This window comes from Eleginops maclovinus, chromosome 10, assembly GCF_036324505.1.
Source record: "Eleginops maclovinus isolate JMC-PN-2008 ecotype Puerto Natales chromosome 10, JC_Emac_rtc_rv5, whole genome shotgun sequence".
In the NCBI taxonomy this organism is placed as follows: Eukaryota; Metazoa; Chordata; class Actinopteri; order Perciformes; family Eleginopidae; genus Eleginops; species Eleginops maclovinus.
The window spans coordinates 19,652,291-19,674,397 of NC_086358.1; the positions used below are offsets into that span (position 1 = coordinate 19,652,291).

The window sequence follows — 22,107 nt, forward strand, 5'->3', positions numbered from 1 at the left end:
TCTTTCTGTAACTTTAATCAAGTAAATGTAGGCGTTTGTACGTGTACATATACAAAGTTAACCGTCACTTACTTATACCAAGCGGCGATTGGCTGATTCCTGTGGTTGTGTCTGTATTTCCTGTAGAAAGTAGGAGGTGGCATGCGACCATGGAAGCGTGTCTTCTCCGTCCTGCGCTCCCATTCGCTCTTCCTCTACAAGGACAAGCGGGAGGCCGTCCTGCATGGGGCGGGGGCGGGGCCCGGCCAGGACGAGCATCCTCCAATCAGCATCCGTGGCTGCCTGATCGACATCGCCTACAGTGAGACCAAGAGGAAGCACACTCTGAGGCTGACCACGCAGGACTTCTGCGAGTACCTGCTGCAGGCCGAGGACCGGGACGACATGCTGGCCTGGATCAGAGTCATCCGGGAGAACAGCAAGACCGACAACGAGGTGAGGTCTTTATACACGCCTACTCTCATGTAATGAACCCAAACACACACATACTGACATCTTCTCCTCTTTCTCTAGGAGATTGGTTTCTCAGGACAAGCCCTCATCAACAAGAAGCTGAACGACTACAGGAAACACAGGTCAGCTTTATGATCACATGACCACCCCTGTCCCTTATCCCTTGTGTGAGGAGAGTCTCTGTAGCTCAGGGCTGGAGGCCTGTCGCAGACAATCACTTTGAGAGCAGATACCAAGGACCAAAAATAAAACAACCTCCAGCTTTTTTTGTTCCATTAAACTGAGGTCATCTTAGGATTTCTATAAAGAACTGAAAGATATTTCATTCACTGAAATCTGTAAACGTCCTCTTCACACCAAAAACATCTAATCACAGCGTAATTGATGTTCTTGATTTGTCTCCCTGGGTGCAGTCTGACAGGCACTAAGCCCGACTCCTCTCCCAGAGCCCATCGCATGATGCCTCCCTTCCTGCTGGCTAAGACTGACAACACCTCCGTGAGCCGGGCCAGAACTGGTGAGTACCAACATAACGGAGGTCTGTGTTCACCAACATACAACACGATGAAAGAGACTGCACCCCCTTAAATTATGCATAAATATAAGCCTTAATATAATTAAAACGGGAGAGTTGTATAGAAATTCACCCTCCTCACAGTAGTCATGAATAGGGAAATTAGCTATAGAGACCAAAAGCAATTTTTGTACCACGCTGTAAACATGTTTATTTCTGCTGTAAAAATTGGCATTTTAACGTGGGGGTCTATGTAAATTGCTCTGGAGCCAGGCCACGCGGCCATTCGATGAACTGCAATTTTCGGCACTTCCGTCTGTGTTTCACTGCTCAACCCCGGAGGTTGCCCCCTGGTCCAGAGCAAGCCCCCAGGAGGTGCTACGGACGCTGTGGAAAATATTCATAGTGGTCAAACAGTAGTACTACAACTTCAGTTTCAGTCCGTGGCGCCTCCTGGCAAGACGTTTTCCCATTGACTTACATTGGAAAAGATCTGTCCATCATTTCTTTGAACTAAATAAACTTCCCAGTATGAACCCTTTTATAGCCCTTATTAAAACAGTAGGTCCTTAAAGTTGTAAAATGCGCTAAAAGCTGAATCCAGATTTATTTTCTCTCCATTCATTCTACTGAGCCAAGAGCGGGAGATCGGGGGCGGGGCTTAAGGGGAGACTCAACTGCGCATGCTCTATGCTCTCGACAGCCAGGCATGATGGGTAACTTGTGACGTTTTGCTGTGGGAAACCGATGTTAAAGCAAATATGAATTATCTGTACATTTAGCCTGCTTTAAAACATGCTTCGAGGCGGACATAAAAACCTATGTTTGGTTTCTAATTAGAATTGAAGTTACCAATAACATTTGCCTGGATTTCATTAATAGTTCAGATGACGGTTGGGTTGTGTCTGAGTTTTTGTACTCTTTAGCTTCTGATGATGAACCTTGACATTGACATGTTTTTCTTGAAATGTATTTGATAGACATTAAAATGGGTCTAAATAAATTCTCTAGTTTATGTTTATATGAACTTACACATAGATGGAATGTCTTTGTTAGCGCAGGAAGGGTTTTAGTGTGAGCCCAGTTTACATGCAGAGGTCACTGTGAGTTCAAACCTGTATTTTCTAACACCTGTGTGTATCGTGTGGACAATCTGACACTGGCCAGTTATTGAATTTTTTTTGTGTGTGTGTGCAGATGACAACAAGGCGCTGTGGGGCATCAACATCATGAAGAAGGCGAAGAAGACGGGCAGTCCGAAGGCTTTCGGCGTGAGACTGGAGGACTGTCAGCCTGCCGTCAACCACAAAGTGAGCCTTCAGTGTTTCATGAGGAAATATGAACAACCACACCAACATGATTCATGGACTAACAATAAATGCAACTCCACTGTCTGAAAAACTAATGTGATTCTGTGGCAGTCCCTCTTTATTTGGTACTTTCCCTTTTTTCTCCGTTCATATAAGTGAATGTTACAATTCCCTGAGCTGATTGGAGCTGATTCAGATCACATTTGGATCTTAATTAAGGGTTATGAGGAGCAGCTTGTGTGTTTCCACCCCCCCTCCCACCGACTTTGTGATATTTCTTCCTTTAAAGAAGTACACAAAGAACACTGTTTTGTTCTGGTTTCTAAATGGCTACATGACAAACATTTTTAAAAAGAGTACCTTAACATATTCTGAAGATCAATGAGTAAATGATTACTGAAAGAAACCCTTGGGTTATTTAATTAAAAGTTTATCATTAAATTTAGGATTAAATCCTGACAAACTGAGCTGACAAGCAAGATAAGCTGATAAGCAGGAATGTAACTTATTATCTATTTAATGTCATATTGAAAGCATTACCCTGTAACATCTCAAAATACACTTTGTATTGTCACATCTCTGAATAATACTATTTAGGTATTAAAAAACTGTTCAATGCATCCCTGAAAGAGATACAGGTGATGTCACATGCCTAAAGGGCCCTTCAGCCAATCAGAATCATTTAATAAGTTTAGCTAAGTGTCTATTAACTTTTGATTGAACCTAAGACACATTATAAATACTTCAAGTCTGCATGTCTCTGTGTTTCCAAATAGACACAAACCACACTGACGGAAGTCCTTTATTTGCGTGTGTGTCTTTCATTATAAACATCCTTTTGTTGCTCCACTCCATCATTAATTCCAATGCTTCCCTCCCTCCCTGTTTGTCCTAGTTTGTCCCTCTGATCGTGGAGATGTGCTGTGGTGTGGTAGAGGACACGGGTTTGGAATACACCGGAATCTACCGTGTGCCGGGGAACAACGCAATGGTGTCAAACCTGCAGGAGCATCTCAACAAGGGGCTGGACATCAACACAGCTGAGGAGGTGCACAACACACTGCTACACACACCTTTCCATCTGTGTAAACGTGTTACCTGTAGCCATAACTAAGAATATTTAAGGTACATTAGAAGCGTTTATGTTTAAATGCTTTACAGTAAACCCTGTCCTTTGTGTCTCCACAGAGATGGCAGGACCTGAACGTGATCAGCAGCCTGCTCAAATCGTTCTTCCGGAAACTGCCTGAGCCTCTTTTCACTGATGGTGCGTCCTCTCATTAGTTTATTGTAAAGCGTGGCATGAATCAAAATGATCCTCTGTAGTGCACATTATAAAAGTAGGGCTGCAACTGGATGCTTTTTCCAGTTTGTATACAAATAAACATCGTTTAATGCCTCTTTCTCTACCTGTATGAAACCTCATGCGGAAATATAAAAGCCTATTATTGTCATATGTCTACTCTGTCTACAGACAAATACAATGATTTCATTGATGCCAACCGTATAGAAGATGCAGAGGACAGACTGAAGACCATGAAGAAGCTGGTATGTGTCACAAAGCAATGAATGTGTTCTCCCTTTACTTTAAAATCTATTTTATACAAAATTCATCATCCTTTTGTCTCCAGCTCCATGACCTCCCAGATCATTATTACCACACCATGAAGTTCCTAGTGGGTCACCTGAAGAAGGTGGCAGATAACTCTGACAAGAACAAGGTAAGCTGTGCGCCTCTCAGGTAACACAATCATGCATTGAAGGTCTCTATTATTCTATATTTGAACAATCTATTGTAGGGCCATATCTATGCAAAACATGTCTCTGCAGCGTTTTGCTCAAAATCCCAAACAGATCCCCCATTGTAGCATGCCTCATCCCCCTCTATTTCAGCCCTGTTCCTGAAGTGCTGATTCTGTGACTGTAGCTTTAAATGAACTAGCTGCTGCTGGCTACGCCCCTTTGGAGCTGCTGCTGGCCACACCCCTTTGGAGCGTCATGATCTCTCTCAGCTCAACCCTCAGCTAAACGCTGCCGTGATTAAACGCCATATTATGTTCCAAACCACATCCAGCATTATTTCTGAAACAGTATGGAGCTCAAACGTTTCTCTCTGTTTACCACAAGGACAGGACCTTTATATTACACGTAGTCTCTCCAGTACAGTGCTAGCTCCGAGTTTTAGCGATGTTTGCTATTGTAAACACAGACCATAATACTTCCAAAACAGAGTGGTTTCAGCTGCTGACTGTATATTGGGGACGATAGGTTGGGACTTATCACGTGGACGGGACGTTGCCAGGAGTTCAATGTAAAGTCAGTCCACATTTCCCTTATGACGTCATATGAACAGCAAATCTGGAACAGCTCGTTTGTAAAAGAGAGAAGGTTGTATTTTCTGACAATTTGAAGAAGACATACCTTTATTAATCCCTTACAGGGAAATTGCTTTCTCTACTCTGTTGACACACATTAAACACACAGAGGAAATACATGCACACACAACCACATGCAGAGGAGAGGTGGCAGAGCAGAGAGGCAGCCAGGTACCCGGCGCCAAGGGAGCAGATAGAGGTTAGGTCCCTTGCTCAAGGGCACCTCGGCAGTGGCCTAGGAGGAGAACTGGCACCTCTCCAGCTACCAGCTCACTCCATATTTTTTTTGGTCCAATCGGGACGTGAACCGGCGACCCTTCTGTCCCAAGACCAAGTCCCTACTGACTGAGCCACTGCCGCCCCAAATTTGTGATTCTCCTTAGACACTGAGGACATATTTTTGCATAAAAGACATCAAAAAGTGCCTTTTGCATAATAGGGGACCTTGAAGGTTAGACATGATCTTAACTTAGAGATGATTTCCAGATGGAGCCGAGAAACCTGGCTCTGGTGTTTGGTCCCACTCTGGTGAGGACGTCAGAGGACAACATGACAGACATGGTGATCCACATGCCTGACCGCTACAAAATAGTGGAGACACTCATCCTGCACGTAAGAACAAAGAGCTAATGCATAAATACTCCCCCACTCTGTGCTTGGTTTGTCATTAATGCTGTGTTGCTTCAACAGCACGACTGGTTCTTCACTGACGGAGAGCTTGATAAGGAGGAGAAGGTATGTTAGTCATGTCATCAAAACAGGGAATGTTTGTCCTCATTTGTACGACTATTTTGGGTAGTATTACATTTCTGGGTGTGTGGTGTGTCTGTGTAGACTCCAGAAGACAAGCGGAACATGCAACCTGTTCCCAACATCGACCATCTGCTGTCCAACATCGGCAGGCCGGGCATGCCGGGGGAGGCCTCAGGTGAGGACGTGGGATTTAATGCGTGGCATGAGAGATGCACCTTAACTTTGAGAGGATATCTTAAAACTTAACTAAAGCCAGTACAGTTGCTGTGTGTCCTTAGTAATGGTAAGGGTGCCAAGATTTGTACTGTAAAAACAAAAGAACAGGGCACTTTTGTCCCGGGGGGGGGGCTCCTTTATAAACCCCATGTGGCACTCTCTCTGGGCATTGTCTATGTATAAGTAAGAATTTGGTATTTAAATTGACTATTTTTGAGTTATAATGTTTTAATCAAGAAATGTATACGTATACGTTTAAATATGTCACTATTTGACATGCTTTTACAGCAACAAACTTTTTCAAAAGCCTATTTGTACAAACAAATGAATTCAAGTAGCTAAAAAATGATTTTGAAACCAGCATTATTATGCACATGGTTTAAGATTATCTCCATTTGATCTATACTGACCCCTGAGCCTGAACGCTTCCTAACTGGGTCTTTTCCTTAGCTATAGAAGAAGCCTCCCATGACTAATACCAATTAAACCTTAATGTTTAATTGCTGCCTTACAATCCTCACTGCTACTTACTCTGACTCATTGCCTTCAGTAGCTCTCTTTAATCTCCCACTGTTATTTCTCTGCCTGAGTATACTCATGATGTTTCCTACTTTTTTTTAACTATCTCTCTTTCTTTCCGCACCTTTCTGCTCTCTCTTCTCTAGCTGAGACAGTGGATCAGCCTCTTCGGTAGGACCAGGTTTTCCTCCTTGTGTGTTTGGTGTTTCTATTTTTTTCCATCTGTCTTAGTTCCCACCACTGAACCGTCATGCCCATGTCTTGCTGTCAGGGCTTGAATTTGTGTTGACTTGTCGTCACAGTGCAGGGGTCACAGTCCGGTGCATGACAAATACACCATGTGTAGATTGGTGCACAAAGTTCACAAGCACAACAAGCTCATACAGCCCTGTAGAAACCACTCCACATTTTTCTTAAATCTTTATCTCTACATGTATGGCAGCTATTCCAGTGTCTGTTGAATTCCAACACAGAGAAATGTTGTCAGTAGTTTATAGAACAACATTTTAAAAATACCATTTAACTCAAAGGCTTACTGATAATGCTGAAGTGGTCTAATTTTTTTTCTTCCGAAGCTGTATGAGCATGGTAACATAAAACAAACGGCATCGTTGGGGTCCAGCTCAGCCATGACAGGGGCGGAGAGATGGTTGTGTAGTACAGGACGGTGTCTCTGAGTTTATCCTGCGCTGTAAAAGAAAAAGTGGAAACACATTTGGCGGCATCATGTTGCATTAGAGATATTTTAAGTTCCATGACTTAAGACAAGTCCTCTTTTGGAAAGTATTCGTACAGTAGAACACAGAAGTGTTTTGAAAACTTTCCTTTTTTATGAAGACAAAAGTTTAGGAAAGTTGCCAGTGTGCAAAAACAGCATTTTTGTCTGTTTTGACACCCAGACATGAACTGACCCGTGACTCCTGTACCATCACGCCACTACTCATTAATGTTTAAGGTAGACTCTGGTCATTTTGCCACCTTAAGTAGCAACGCAGTGAAACAGTTTGATTCTGAAGCTGAATCCTCCTGTAAGGGCCAGAGTTCTGCTGCAGCAGTGTGTGCTGTGATAAGACCCCACCTCTAACACTACTACCAGCACGTGTCCAGGGACGACACGGTTCTAACCACCTCTCCTTCTTCACAGATTCCACCACCAGCGATTCTCTTAAGTCAAAGGTGAGCAAGACATCTCTAACTTGTACTTTACTCTGGGAAAAGGATCAGGGATTCTGGAATATGAAATATGGGGTGTCCATTATTTGACATTTATAAGCTGTGGTACAAACACATAATCATAATAATAACCGATAACTCAATATAGTATATGATTCTGAAATGGGCCACTACGAGTACTGTTACCACTAATACTTAAATATAACTTGATGCCAGTACTTTTTTACTTTTACTGTGAATGCAGGAGTTTCATTTGTAACAATTTATTTTTTAAATGTAAAAGTGGTACTTTTACTTAAAATTCTGAGTACTTCTTCCACCTCTGACTGTGATTTTACCCTTTCAGTTTTCATCACTCTCCAAAAAGGACCTGAATGCCAGGGACTTCCTGCCCAAGTCCATCATCTCTGCTGTGACCCGCAAACGTAAGAAAAGCCTCAGCCCCCACCTGCAGGATGACAGCGCCGACGAGGACTCGGAGCACGAGCCCGTCAAAACCAGCAACTACGGGGGAGGAGAGGAGGAGGAGGAGGGAGGCGAGGAGGAAGTGGAGAGAAGGAAGGAAGAGGCGGCCATGGGAGAACATACAATCCCTAAAAAAGAAAAAAGGGTGGAAGAGGAAACGGCGGTGAAAGCTAGAGAGACCTCCGAGGGACACCATCCTGTGGCTGGAGAGGAAGGGTCTGAACAGGAAGTGGGGAGTGGGGCAGGGAGAGCTGCAAAACATTTTCAAAAGGAGAGCAGGCGGAGAACCACCTTGCCTCGAAATGTGCCGCAGCTTCGTCCAAACAGTTTCCACTGCCCACACTCCAGACCACATACCCAAGACCCCCAACAGAGTCGACTCCCCCTTCCAATATGAGGCCTCACAATCAGGCCAGAGGACATCCCATAGTACCCTTCTGGATCCGCCCCACCCGGCTTCCCAGCCTCTACCAGTCGTCCAGCTTCTATGGGACCCAGCAGCCAGACTGGAACCAGTCAGTGCCAGTCCGCTACAGGAAGACGAGAGGGGAGAGGACCAGAGCCGTGTCCATGAATCTGGACCTGGAGCTGGGCAGGGGTGAGGACAGGGTGAGAGGATGGAGAGCAGAGAGGGTGGAGGTGGGCCGAGTCATTGAAGGAACACCAGGTCAGGCTGCACGTGTTGGGGTTCCTCAGGGATTAATTGTAGGACCTGGGTCAATTCAGGAAATGGATCCTCTCCCTCGTCTAGCCCAGGAGCCTACCCCTCACTCCTCCTCTTCCTCACCTGATTCTCACCCTGTGGTCCTGAGGAGGTCGGGTTTGGCCCCGCGGGACAAGACGAGGGCATGGCGGCGTCACACGGTGGTCGTTTAACAGCTTCCCCTATTAACGCACGCGCCCTTTACTCACACACGCCGAAGCGCTGTCACTGCATGTTGCTCTAGGGATCTGACATCATGAGCAGCTGTAGTTTCATTCCGAGATTATATCAGCTCCATTTAAAACATTAGACCCATAGGATTCAAGCTATGCATCTTTAACCCTTTACTTACAAAATAATTGTTAATTTCCTTATCGTATGACGTTGTACATTTTAAAAGAGCATTAGGACTGTAAGGTAAGCTGAGGTACAGTTTTCAGGGAAAACAAACGCCTGTGGGATCCACAACACTATATTTACATCAGATATCATTTAGCTGACTTACATACAATTCAATCCAGAAGACATGCCAGCAATTTAAAGTTAATTATCTTGCCCAATGGGTTCGGCTATACTCCGATATGTTGTGGGTGAACTACTGTATCTGACAAGCTAACATGCTAATGTAGCGGCTTGGTACTCTCTCGTTGCGTTGTGTATTTCACAGTCACCATAGACATCTTAGCTAGGTAACATGCTGATGTACAGTTAGCTTGGTGGCTAACAGAACAATAACTCGCCACAGTTTGATGAGAAGAGGTTGATTTAATGTGTGACCCAGAGGATAAACCGCAGTAGCTTCTCCTGCTCCACAGCTGACTCATCCTAATGTCCATCACCTGAAGAGTCACCAGTCAGCACGTTTGCTGTTGGTCAGCAGAGAACATTCAAGGATTTTACAAGTGAATCCACACCATAGCAGCCAGATATTGCAGCTTTAAATGTTGGCCAGACAGGGGCTTAACAATAATTTAACCTGAAGAGGTTTATTGAATGATTTTGGGAAAATGTGGCAAAATATCTCTTCAGATGAAGTGAAAATATTGTCATAATCTGGCACATAGACAACCATATCACAAAGAGTAATGCAGTGAATTGCAGAGCATATTGCTAAAGGTATTGAATGCATGAGATCATTCTAATGTCACAAGTACATTGCTCTCGTTCCTTAAACTACCAAAACAAGTTGCTGCATGTGAGGTATTTTCTTTTGAAATGTATGGGTGGATATATTCCAGGGAAGTAAAACCTCTAAAATTACAAAACAAAAACTTACACTTTAATGAATAACAGTTATCATGTTATTAACGCATGTCTCACAAGATTCTGATTGAATCAATCTCACTAAAATGTGTTCCGGTAATCTTTTACAGTGCTATTCCTGATACAACCACTAGGTGGTGCCAAAGTAAGGAGTCCTACACAGGGGCATTATTTTATATTTCTAAAAAAAATGTTTTGGAATGAAACCCTTAAGTTGTACATTTAAAAGAAGTTTAAAATGAGAGAAAGCCATATGAGATGACAGAAATGCATCTCCTGCTGCCTCACCAGCAAACCCTCAGCAGTCCTTGCCACAGGTCTTATGCAAAGTGCTGTACATGCTGCCGTCTTCCCACTAATGATGTCTATGACAATACCCACATGGGCAAATATCACTTATTCACGCCTACCTGCCAGCTTCAGTTTACTGCTCTGCCCTCTAAAGCTCTTCCAAAGCCTCCTGAGGCCCCGCAGGGACCCTCACTCACTCTCTGGATGATGGCACTTGGGCATTATGCCAAAACTTCCATGTGTGCATGGGGTCAGTGAAGTGTTCAACACAAGCCTGTCCTACTGCCGTGTGTGTGTGTGTGTGTGTGTGTGTGTGTGTGTGTGTGTGTGTGTGTGTGTGTGTGTGTGTGTGTGTGTGTGTGTGTGTGTGTGTGTGTGTGTGTGTGTGTGTGTGTGTGTGTGTGTGTGTGTGTGTGTGTGTGTGTGTGTGTGTGTGTGTGTGTGTGTGTGGGGAGAGGATATTCAGAGGAAACTAACAAACTGTTTAAGGCAGCTATGCGACATCATGCCAAAATGATTTTCCTTTTTTTATGTTTGGTTAATTGTACAGTATCAGCGGAATGGAGCCAGGAAATTACCTGCGCACAGCGAGGCTCCGCTTCATACATGATATCAGTGTTACTGTTGCCATGGCAGCAGTTGGAAGTGGGTGAATAAGCTCCTTACATCCAAACGCCACAGTCTTACCTGAGTGATACTTTTTCCTTTCCACGTTTTCACTGTTTTTGCTCCCGTTAACACATTTTAGTTGTTTAAGTCTGAAAAGATCAAATGGAGCGGACTGTTTGTCTTAATCATATCTAGTCTGTCCTCTGTCCTGTGCATGGACTTTATGTATCTGGGTGACTGTGCGTGGACCAATTTTGTAACAGTTGTACAAAGCCTTGTTAAGTTAACCTGTGTATATAATTATTATACATAATATATTAAATTATTTGTTTTGGAAAACGTAGTGTGTTTGTTTTTTTGATTCAAATGTGAGTTTCTGTGGAAGCAGTTGGTAATGTGTGCATGTGGAGCACAGACAGGAGAACCCCCTCCTCTCAATCTAATCTAAGCAAGTGGCTTGTTTATCAGTTGTGTGTGCATTTTAGGGTATACACAAAGACAAAATGTATCCAGATATCTGCATTACTCATGTTACATTGGAACCCTTGTATTTATTTGTATTTACTTTGAGATTGGAATTACATTAGAAAATAGCAGGGGTTGAGCATCCTGTCCAATACATTTCTACATATTCAAAACACACCCACCTACAAAATGCAATTATTTAGAAATAATTTCACTGTTTATGAACATTTATGATAGTCCTAAAAAGTCCAAACTAAAACATTAGTAGTGGTTCTGTAAGGTTGTGTGTGTAAGCTTACAGTGAGTTTAACACACGTATGTATTTTAAAATAGGGTTGGGTATTCCAAGATCCTTTGTTGTAAATATTGAGCGCCATTTCCTCCATGAAGTAAACCAGCCTCCCTGTCCTCACATCCCCGGACTGTAAATGTATTAAACAGCAGCCAAATCAAACAGTATGGAGTGATTTGTAAATATGAATAACCATTTGACTCAAATATATTTTTCTCCCAGTGAAATTGGCATGGGACTTATTTTTACCCTCTCAAAGAACCGGAATCAGATCTGGAATCGTTAAAATCCAAATGATACCCAACCCTAATTTATGGCTCAATTCCAAACTGCCCCCTACACACTACCCCTCCATTTGCGCCTTCGTGCGGAGCGTCCTCCACAGTAAGTGCCATTCCAAACCAACGAGTGAGGGGGGGAGTGGGTTATCAAGCCCTCCAACAGCAAGTCTGCAGAAGTCAGTGTTAAAAATAAAGAGGTTTGCAAATAAAGAAACGCCAGTAAAGATTTTTGGAGTTTCCTTTACGTTATTATTGAATTTTTTGACCAATAGATGCTGATTTGAAACCGTTGTTTCGGTATTTCCTGTTTCTGTCGGAGAGAGGGGAGTTCGTTCAAGAGCTTGCCGCTGTATTCACACCCTCCACCGGAAAGAAGGGAGCCTCTCAGCTGCGAGTGAGACTACAGACGGAGTTCACTCCATCACGGAGCGGGAGTGGGCAGGGTGTGGTTTGAGCCTATAACAGTGATAAACACAATGTACCTAGTCACCAGTTATGTAAACGTGGTGTTATTCACATTTGCACTAAGTTTCCTAATACCTTATGTTTGTAACTTATTAGAGTGTGTACTCAGCGTTTAGCCAGCAGCTGTTACTGTTCGCTGCTGAGAAACGACGCTAGTGATAAAATATCAAATGTGCCACTAATAACTTCACACAACGCAACATTTTAATCAATATATATTTTTTATGTCAGCTCATGCATTGGTATTATACATTGTGACGTGGTCATTGTATTATACATTCATCACGGGGGGGGGGGGTTAAAAACACTTCTTCCATCATTTGGTGACAATGGTTCAGCTACATTAGTCATTCTGTATTTTAGCATTTCAGGTTACAAAACAATATGACCATGTTAAAAATAATGTTGGATTTACTAAATTAGATACACAATTAGTGTGGCGGCGATAAAACCTGTCTTCTGCATGGACTGACGGAGAATGGAAGAGGCTAGTTCACTGGGAGACTTAAATATAAGTCAAAGAGGAACTGACAAACAATCCGAGGTGAAAGTCAGATCTGAGAGAATAAAGTCCTGCGTGACTGATTATCAGTAGATCGACTGCTTCCATTTAAAGGCAGATACTTTGGCTGTTTATAATATTCTATTGATTCCTTAAAACATTGATCTAAGGTAGCAAAAGTGAATGGAAAAGGTGACTGTACATTGTGTCTGACTAATTAATTTAACAATATAAATCATCTCTTTGTTCTGGTTCATGATCAGTATCTGCTCCCTGCTGCCTGTCACCAGCCGGCTGATTCCTCCTGAATAATTTAAATAAAGATGTACTGTAGTGAGTGAGAGGATCCTGAGGTGAACCACGGTAATGTCTCTCCATCAGAACGCGTCCTGCTGCTTCTCAGTGCGGGGGAGGAGCCTCCTCATTGGTCCAGCCTGGACTCCGTGTTGCTGTACAACTGAAGCTCTGATGATACCTACAGGGGAGTGGTTCCGATTGTTCCTCATCGTTCTTCATGAAGATACGCGTCCTCTCTTCTGGGCCCTCCTCAGCAGGTAGACCAGCCCCTGAGCGACGAAGGGCCACAGCAGGAAAAGGAGCATGGTCTGCCCCGACGCGTCAAACAGCCCCCACCGCTCGTCCTGAGGGGACAAGCACACACCAGAGAGTATTAAAGGGGCCCTGTTAGGCTTTCTGGGGTTGTCCCTATCCTGTAGTGTGTTCTATAGGTTTTGTGTGCATGTAAATGGTCTGCAGAGGCTAGAATCCCTTTGTTCCCTCCAGAGGGAGTAACCTGTGCACCCTAAGCCTAAGAATAATAGTCAGAGGTAAAGGAGATAAGAGTCGGACCTTTATAAGGAAAAAACTTCTAAACAATAAAGGCTTCTATTTTATGTTAGTAGTTTTCCCAAGCAACATTCTCTATTCTTACTCAAGAGATTAAAGAATGTTCACTCACAATTAAGTTGTACTTGTTTGTGTGTATAACAGACACTGGTAACATCATTTTATTAATTTTATTTCCACAAGGATATTTTAAACCCCTGCAAATAGATGTTTCTTGACAAAAATAAAATTGTATAAACAGTATATTGTTTATCTTGATTTGAATATGCTGCTCCTCTCTTACCTGCTGTTTTGAAGCTGAGGCGGCACACTGTGCACATGTTCTCCACTCTGAACCCTGAGCCTGTCAACACAAACACATGAGCTTCAGAGACCATTAACATCCCTTCAAACACAACACTGAAAATAATCTGTGGTTTATTTCTGTCTGAATGTCCTTCTGCTGAGGACAGCGGGAGCACAGGCTCCTGCAGGAGGACCTCTGGCTGCTGTTGAAATACTGATAGAAGTTATTGTGCTAGGTTTCAATAGTTTAAGCTTAACTTAGAAAATCCATTTATCTGCTAAAACTACAAGAGGAGTTTGAAAAGGCAATTCATCTCCATTCAGAAAAGAAGCATTAAAACATATATACATTTTGCCATCATGCAGACAGACCTGACAAATCATTCATTCAGGGTTTTTAATAATCAATATCAATATGTAGTTATTTCAGCTTTGTTTTTATGTGTTATTTTATGATATGAACCCAAACATAGGTTCCTAATAAAATCCCTCAGTGGCCGCCATCATGAGAGCTGTTTGATTCTCTAGATCACTTTTGACTTTTTCCCTGAAAAATGATCAAATAAAGTCAACATGTCTCAGTGTTAACTGAGAGCTGTCGGGTTTCTTAAACTGTTAAAAACATGTTTGAATGGTGATGTACAGTTGCATTAAATTGTTAAAATATTTTCATACAATCATACGTATAATCCACTGTACGGGACGGCAGTCTCTTCTCCTAAGCCCTTTTGAGTTCTCCTATCACCTTTCCTTAACCACATGACGTTTCACACAGGGGTCAATGAATAGTGGTTAGGAAAAGACGATAGGAGCTCATTTTTGGACCATTCGACCTTACACCAGTATCACAGGGCTAAACCCCCCCCCCCCACATAACATGTTGAGCTTACATGTGTAGCAGCAAGCCTCTCCACCACCTCCAGCCGGTCCATCACGCTCCTCATGTCCTCCCTCAGCCGTCGCAGCGCCAGCACGATCTGCTGCTGCAGCTGGGCCTCGTGCTGCCGCTCCACCCCCCCATCAGAACCGTCCCCGCCGCCTCGGCCAGCCCCTCCACCGCCGCCAGGGGCCCCCCTCCTCGGACTGCCCTGAGGTACACCACCTGCACAGCAGAACAGATTATATGAAGCTCATCCATCAGGATAATCACACATACAGTCAGAGTAACGGAAAGGTGGGGGGGGGGGGTTCTAGTGTTGCAGTTTTGTTAACTACATTAAAAACCTTTCATAATGACCTCAGAGTTATTCCTTACACACTTATAATCAAAGAGGACCCACAATCATCGGATATCCACACCTGTGCCTACCACACACTTACGACTATTTATATATCTCAGGGCTGTCAATCGATTCAAATACTTATAGATTATAAAATAGATTCATTATTTATCGCAAATCATTTGCATGTTTTTATCTATACTAAATGTACCTTAAAAGGGACATATCACATGTTTTGGTGAGTGGACAAATAGGATTGCTTTGTAATAAATTATACATTTGTTTATTTATTATAAATCAGTCATTACTATAAATAATCATTTTATAATCAGTATGAATGATAAATGATGTTTATTAGAAATGAGGTTTTTCAATACAGTAAACATAATTGTTATTGCAACAACCCGCCACAAAGATAAATCTCCTCCAGAAGCTATGAATCTATATCTCTATGTATATATATATATATAAAATATGAGTTTATATTCTTAACAAAGTACATCTCTTCTCTGAAATCAGCCGATAAATTAACAGAAAGAAAACACACAAAGTCAGCTCTTTAAAATGTGCTGTACACCGTGCTGCAGCAGCTTACGTTCTCTCCAGTTGTGGTGTGAAGCCTCCCGCCCACTGTCTCGGCTCCTCCGGCTGGGACCCTTCCCGTCCTCCGCCCCCTCTCCACCTTGCCCCGCCCCCACCTGCCTCGCTTCCAGACGGCCTTCCAGCTGCTGGCTCTGATGGGGAGGCGACTCCGGGGACGCGTGGCCATTGTGAAAACCATTGGTCTTTACAACGGTCAGCTGTAAACATAGATGTAAAGCCTTTGGAACGTTCTTATTGGCTGAGACTGAGACTGTGAATATATTGAGTTTACTCTCTCTGCCTCGTACCTTGATGTTGCTGAGCTGCTCCACAGAGTCCACAGAGTCACAGAAGATCTCGCTCTCTGAGTCGCTGGTCAACACCACGCCCTCACACACTCCAGAGTCTGCAGAAAGACAAGCATTCAGTGAAGAGGATGGCTTTGAAACAAGGTCGAAAGTTAAGGGGCTCGAACAGAACCAATGTGTAGAAGTTACTCTACTATTAGAGATGGGGGAAATAATCACTACATCACAGTATCTCGACACTCAACGTGGCGACATTGTACCGATATTTTATGATATAAACTATTCATAATGTGAATCCAAATAAAAGTTGTTGGTAACAGCTGCTTTTTTAATCCACTAGATGGTGCTGAGCTTTCTCTTGTGCAGTCATGGCCAGGGGTAAAGTCAGTGGGATTGGCAGGAAGTTAGTCCAAACAAAGATGGAGTAAGCGGAGAAAGAAATCAGAAATGCGCCATATCGCAATATATCATATCGCAATACTTAGCGTATCGTAGAATCGCAATATATCGTATCGTGGCTTAAGTATCATGATAGTATCGTATAGTGGGGACCCTGGTGATTCCCCCCCTATCTACTATATTTCCATTTTCCACCGAGGCCTTCCTGTTTTTACTGTAGCAGCATTGGCACAACGTCAGACGCTGAACAGCAACATATATCAGCGTGTGAATCATTCATTAGTATGCCTGATAAATGTTCAGCAATGTTGAATTTTATATAACATGCAACGCGTTGTTCAATTAAACATGCTGTAGACAATTCATGTACTATTTAGTTTGTTGGCTGTAAGTTTTGATTAGTCAGACTGGCTTTATGGCTACGCTCACATCTTCAGTGTAATACTAGAGAAACTTCATAATATACAATTGTTTATTTATGGCAGTTTGTTGGCAAACAATGTCAATTAAAACTGCATAAAATGTATTGGGAACTGTGCATCAGGTGACGGAACTGGTGTGAAATACTACTTTCCTGCCATCACCTTATTCTGAATTATAGTGGCATACTCTGATTGGTGCAAATGCAATAGGGTTCTTGAGATTTGTTGAACCAAATGCAATTCAAACTAGCCCCAGCAGATAAACTAGAACTCATTTCAGTAGAAAAGAGGTTTAATATAGTACTTCCTGTTGGAACAGAGCTGGACTAGTTATAAACCTGGTAGGTTATCTAAGAATGTCCACAGTAAGATAGAACCGTTTGAATATGGCTTAGTTTCAGCCCTCTGTTTGAATTAAAGAGGGTTATTTACCTTTTCTAAAGTGGTCTGGAGTGCATAAATCTTAAAGGTTGGCTTGGTGTTTCAGTGTGTGGACAGAGCTCCATCCTGTACATACCATTGTGGATGCTGCTGAGCTCTATGACCTCAGGCAAGGGGAACAGGTCTGGATAGGAGTCCTCTAGAGGAGGGGAATGTTCCTCAGGATCGCTCTGCTCCAGATCCTTCCTCTCTGCTTTCCCTTCAGCACTGCCGTCCACCCCTGCAGGAACAGAGACACCATGATCAAAGGTCCCTTCATTGGCCTAAGAGCAGGGCAACCAGTCCATGTGAGCACTGTACACACGCCTGACAGTTGAAAAACACTGGACACAAAGTTCAAATGAACCAATATTTACATTCCCTCAGGGAGAAATACATCCAGCCAGAGTCAGCTGCAGAAACACAATCTGAAAACAGCATTTTACTTCACTACTCTCTTAGTTTATATGTATGTAACTATGACTGATGTATTATCACTGTAGAAATGTGTCCATCTGATGAATAGATACAATATTAACGATATTATACCACTCCAAATAAGAGGATTTTCAAAAAACAGCAATATTTTTGTCTAAAAGCAAATAATTGTGTAGAATCTATAGGCCACATTATAATAGTTTCAAGACAATCCTTTTAGATATCCTGTTTGGAGTGTTTCGAATAACCTTTAGATGTGTTGTCCCATTAATACTACCCAATACAATACTGATGAAGTTTGTTCGAAGCAGGTCCCCATGACATGACAGCAGGTATGACCGACCTTCTCTGAGTTTGAGCAGCGTCTCTGGAGGCCGTGGCATGTCATCCATCACCAGGTAGAGCGGCTCAAAGTGGTGGAAGAGCGAGGCCGTCTTCTCGTTCATGGGAACGCTGTCGATGACCTGAGGAGTCAGAGGAGACCTTTAATCACCACTGGACTGATAGTCACCTCTTTTTTTTTATTGCTTCACTTCATATTCACAATGTGACTTTGAATTGATTTGATTCAAGAGCTAAGAAACAAGAAACCCCAAAAGATCTAAATAAAATACAACATATTGTTAATAGACACTCAGCATGTTAGCATAACAGCGTTGGACTAAGCTTTCCGCTGATTCGCTTCTTTTTTCTCTGCAGTTATGCCAGAAATGCTACATGCAGTTTGAAATATGTGAATGGAATACATGTGTATTATAAAGGTACCTCCTGTGCTACTTTCTTCATCTCGTCCACATACGCTGCCATGGCGCTCTCAGTGTTCATCTCCCCCAGCCGGATCCACGCATCCCTAACACACACATATACACACCATGCTTCAAGTTACCAAGCTACACACACCAGTTCTGCCTTAAAAATGATATGCAAACATATGGAAAACTGTCATCTATGCTTTTATTACATCCAGGTCAGATTACTCTGGAGCTTCTCCTGGACTATTTTCAACACTGCACAGGTTAACTTTGCTATGTATAGTCTCATGCAATGAGAATTGTAGGGTGTTATTACACAAGATTAAGAATGTAAAGTAAATGTGCGGCTCAAAACACACATTGCACCTTTAAGCAGGACATTCTCCATCAGTAACTTGCTGACCCCAGAGTAACTAAGTTACATTTGTCTTGCTGCTGCTCATAAGAAAGAGCTAGGGTGTTGTTTTGCGACCCTTAAATGACACTCACAGACAAAGTTAACTGAATTACTCTGATCACAACAAACTCAGTGAACAGAAATGTATAAAACTTGTGTTTTAGTGTTTACTGGAAACATTTATCATTGATTTCTAAAGCAAACAGTAGAGCTGCTAATTAGCTCCTGTATGTGCTACTGAAAACTGACCTGATTCATCACAATGACACACAAGCCCTCACACACACATACACACACCATTTGTAGCGACCAACTGGGTCCCAGAAGCCGGGTCGGGGAACAGTACAGGGTCCACACATCGCCTGCTTGTACAGACTGTAGAAACGCAACATCACCTCATAGGACGGCCGGTAGGAGCCTGCGGAGACACACACCATTAATCAGCAGGGTTCAACTGGCTACTGACTTCTACTTCTACCTCAACGGAGAACCTACATAGAGACTACTATGATGCATCCATTAAACCAAACTCTATTAAAAATGTTGAGCCAAATTTTTTAAAAAGAGCCACTCTGGAATTCGACTCGATGGTGTTTTCAGATAGAGATAATGATGAGACTTTTCATTCAGAGATCTGCTTGATACAATTACAAATTATCCAGAAAACAATACATAGTTATTAAGACCTTACTACGTGTTGGCTGCTGCACTGGGCTACTCCAAACCAACTGTTCTGAATGATGTTGGTTTGACACTGACTGTGCACAGAGCAGCACAGCGGGAACCACAGCTGTAATAACAGGTCAAGCGGCAGAGGCTTCTACTGTGTGATCAGCAGCAGACCTTCTGACACATCGTGTGTGAGACAATGGGATGGCTGTGAACGGCTGTATACCATTTTTGGGGAGGTTATGGATGACATCCACAGCAGCCTGAAAGCGCTTCTGGTGATCAACCACAGGCTGTGCCATAGCCAGGACTGGCATGACACTGTTTAATCTAGCTTCAGGGACGGGTAAACTGGAGCTGGGAGAGCACGCGCACGCGCACGCGCACGCACACACACACACACACACACACACACACACAAAGTTAAGGAGTGGAATCATAAACGGACGTCACATGACGTACACTTTGATCTAACGATACTGCATGTAGCATGCAACACTCAACACTAAGTACTGTATATTTAACTCGTTACTTTTGTAACATGTACCATACACTTTATAGTCAGGTTCTGTTTATCAATTTAATAAGAAACACGTAGTGCAAAAAAAGAGTTAGCTAAGCTAGCCAATGTATTCTAGCTAACCAGGTTGTGCAAGTGTGACGTTAGCTTAGTTAGCAGTTAGCTCTTTAACTTGTCTTACCTCACTCGCTGCCACTTGCCATCACCAGACACTGTTAGCAGGCGGCTCGGTCTGTATCAGGAGTCCACAGGGATGTGTGGTCTTTGTTATGTATGGCTTTACTTTCTTTGGCTGTACAGTGTTGTTAGTACCTGACAGGCAAAATCTACGGACACTTCTCCTTCTGTTGCTTGTTTTCTGAGGTAGCTGTTGGCACCTACCGACTGGACGCATTACCGCCACCTCCTGGACTGGAGTGCACACAGCAGATTGGCAGAAAAAAGAACAGCAGATTGCTTAATGTAATACTTTCATTTTCATTAAGTGATTCTGACATTAACTCATTTTTTTTTAGCCATACCTGTTCTAGTGTATTAAAAATCAGTTACTCACTTGTCTAATTGTATTTTCTATTATATTATCCATGTGTGACCTCTTATCTGTATTGTCCTGTTTCACTCTTACTCTGTTTCTGCCATAACACATGAATTTCTGTATGGGGATCAATTAAAAAAATATCTGACCTTATCTTGTCTTAAGTTTGACAGTATCTGGTTTATAACAATTACCAGCATCTCGACTATGTATTTATATTCTCATATCATTTTTTAAATATCTAGTATGTATTGCCAGCGCAGTGAGGGTAGCAGAATAGAAGCTCTGTTTCAGGTAAACACCAAGTCATTGAAGAGCCTCTACAGTGGCAGTCAGCAGAAGTCAGTATGTGGCGCACTATGGCCCAGATTATGTTTCAGCAGAAAGTATGAGGAATAAACAGCTTCAGATATCAGTCAGAGCATGACTCAGGAGTCAAACTGCGATTCGGTTAAATTGAGAGATTGGTGGATTGACATTGGAAGGCTGTTTCACTTTGACACATGAGCGTCTACCCTCGGTGTATAATCCATTTAACTCCGTTGGTTGTCAAGCTCCGATAGACACCTAACCCTAAAACGCTGGAAATGTTAAGAGTATGCCTTCAAAGTAAAAGCATAACAGTTTCTATATTATGTTTAGTAAATATTTTGAAAATCAAAAACGTGAGGCCAATGGGTTATGTTTCAGTATATTGCAATGGTAAATTAAAAATAATAATAACCACCCACCCCCTCCAGGACACCTTGTCCGCACTGTGGAGCTCCTTCAGTGACAGCTGTCTCATGGAGAGATACCGCAGGTCCTTCCTTCCTGCAGCGGTCAGACTCTATAACCATCATGGCCCCCGGTAGACCCCCACACATATTACAACACTGACTACAACACCCCCTGTTCTGTTAATAACTGTGCAATACATATCTGGCTGCCATACTTCTATTTTTGTGCATTTTGCAATTGTGTGATTCTTGTATATATATATATTTGTTTAGTATCTTGGTGTAACATTAAGCTGTCTTTGGCTCTTTCTGCTGTAATAATGCAAATTTCCCCTCTGTGGGACGATTAATGGTTCTGATTCTGATTCTGATTCTGAACCCAAAACATTAGACAGCTCTAATACTGCAACACCATTTATGGGGCTACAATTTTTCTGAACATTCAAACTTTTTTTGTTAACTTAAATCACATCCAGGACAGCAAAGACACAATTTCTTTCACAATTCATATGAATAAAATGTATATGAAAACATAAACACAGCTATCTGTATAGAGGATTCTGGTATGGGTTCTAAACTCACACCATTCTTTTAAATGTACAGAAAACGCTATTATTTGAGCCTGACAGAATAACATTAGTTGGCCTAAAGAGGACCTATGTCATGAAGAATAAATATTATTTAAGGTTAAATCATATACAATTACAATTAATATCATATGAATAAACTTCCACCGAGGAAGACCATGTGATTGAAAGCTCAAGGAGACGATAGTAAGTTGACAAGGAGTTAAGAATATCTTTCCAAGTAACAATAGGAATAATAATATGTCAATAATCTGGTAATGAGAATGCACATTGATACCTGCCATCCAAACCTGGCAATCACGACTTTTGTTTTGAAGGTCCCCACAGGAAGCTGCGTCTGTTTCAGTTTTTGACGCCTG

General features: G+C 42.5%; 2 protein-coding genes across 3 annotated transcripts in view; one reads left to right on the top strand and one right to left on the bottom strand.

The window, feature by feature from the left end:
* Positions 1 to 10,983, top strand: part of LOC134871079 (rho GTPase-activating protein 23-like) — a 69,373-nt gene extending 58,390 nt beyond the window's left edge. Inside the window, 14 exon segments of the mRNA XM_063893672.1 lie at positions 127 to 435; positions 514 to 575; positions 867 to 970; positions 2,165 to 2,277; positions 3,173 to 3,325; positions 3,466 to 3,544; positions 3,752 to 3,825; positions 3,909 to 3,998; positions 5,139 to 5,264; positions 5,343 to 5,387; positions 5,487 to 5,580; positions 7,285 to 7,316; positions 7,660 to 8,134; positions 8,137 to 10,983. Coding sequence (XP_063749742.1) covers positions 127 to 435; positions 514 to 575; positions 867 to 970; positions 2,165 to 2,277; positions 3,173 to 3,325; positions 3,466 to 3,544; positions 3,752 to 3,825; positions 3,909 to 3,998; positions 5,139 to 5,264; positions 5,343 to 5,387; positions 5,487 to 5,580; positions 7,285 to 7,316; positions 7,660 to 8,134; positions 8,137 to 8,654 — 2,274 coding nt within the window. The 3' untranslated portion in view covers positions 8,655 to 10,983.
* A 1,366-nt stretch (positions 10,984 to 12,349) lies between these two features.
* On the bottom strand, positions 12,350 to 20,300 carry acbd4 (acyl-CoA binding domain containing 4). Of its 2 annotated transcripts, XM_063892725.1 has the most exons (11): positions 20,089 to 20,300; positions 19,614 to 19,744; positions 19,016 to 19,136; positions 18,335 to 18,419; positions 17,913 to 18,033; positions 17,229 to 17,372; positions 15,891 to 15,988; positions 15,596 to 15,800; positions 14,671 to 14,882; positions 13,779 to 13,838; positions 12,350 to 13,290 (listed from the first exon to the last, which is right to left on the bottom strand). In XM_063892725.1, the coding sequence occupies exons 2-11, from the start codon at positions 19,702 to 19,704 to the stop codon at positions 13,162 to 13,164; spliced, it is 1,266 nt and encodes a 421-aa protein (XP_063748795.1). In that variant the 5' UTR covers positions 19,705 to 19,744; positions 20,089 to 20,300; the 3' UTR covers positions 12,350 to 13,161. The 2 variants fall into 2 exon arrangements, with proteins under 2 accessions (XP_063748795.1, XP_063748796.1); XM_063892726.1 differs by lacking the exon at positions 19,614 to 19,744 and having other exon boundaries at positions 20,089 to 20,299.
* Positions 20,301 to 22,107: the final 1,807 nt, after the last annotated feature.

What these genes read in the sequence shown, in the direction of transcription:
- acbd4 (XM_063892725.1), bottom strand. Translation starts at nt 19,704, where the DNA reads ATGCCAGTCCTGGCTATGGCACAGCCTGTGGTTGATCACCAGAAGCGC. An exon ending in GCTCAGCAGCATCCACAATG is followed by an intron (nt 15,989 to 17,228) that starts GTATGTACAGGA and finishes GTCTTTCTGCAG; the next exon opens with ACTCTGGAGTGTGTGAGGGC. An exon ending in AGCAGCTCAGCAACATCAAG is followed by an intron (nt 15,801 to 15,890) that starts GTACGAGGCAGA and finishes CTATGTTTACAG; the next exon opens with CTGACCGTTGTAAAGACCAA.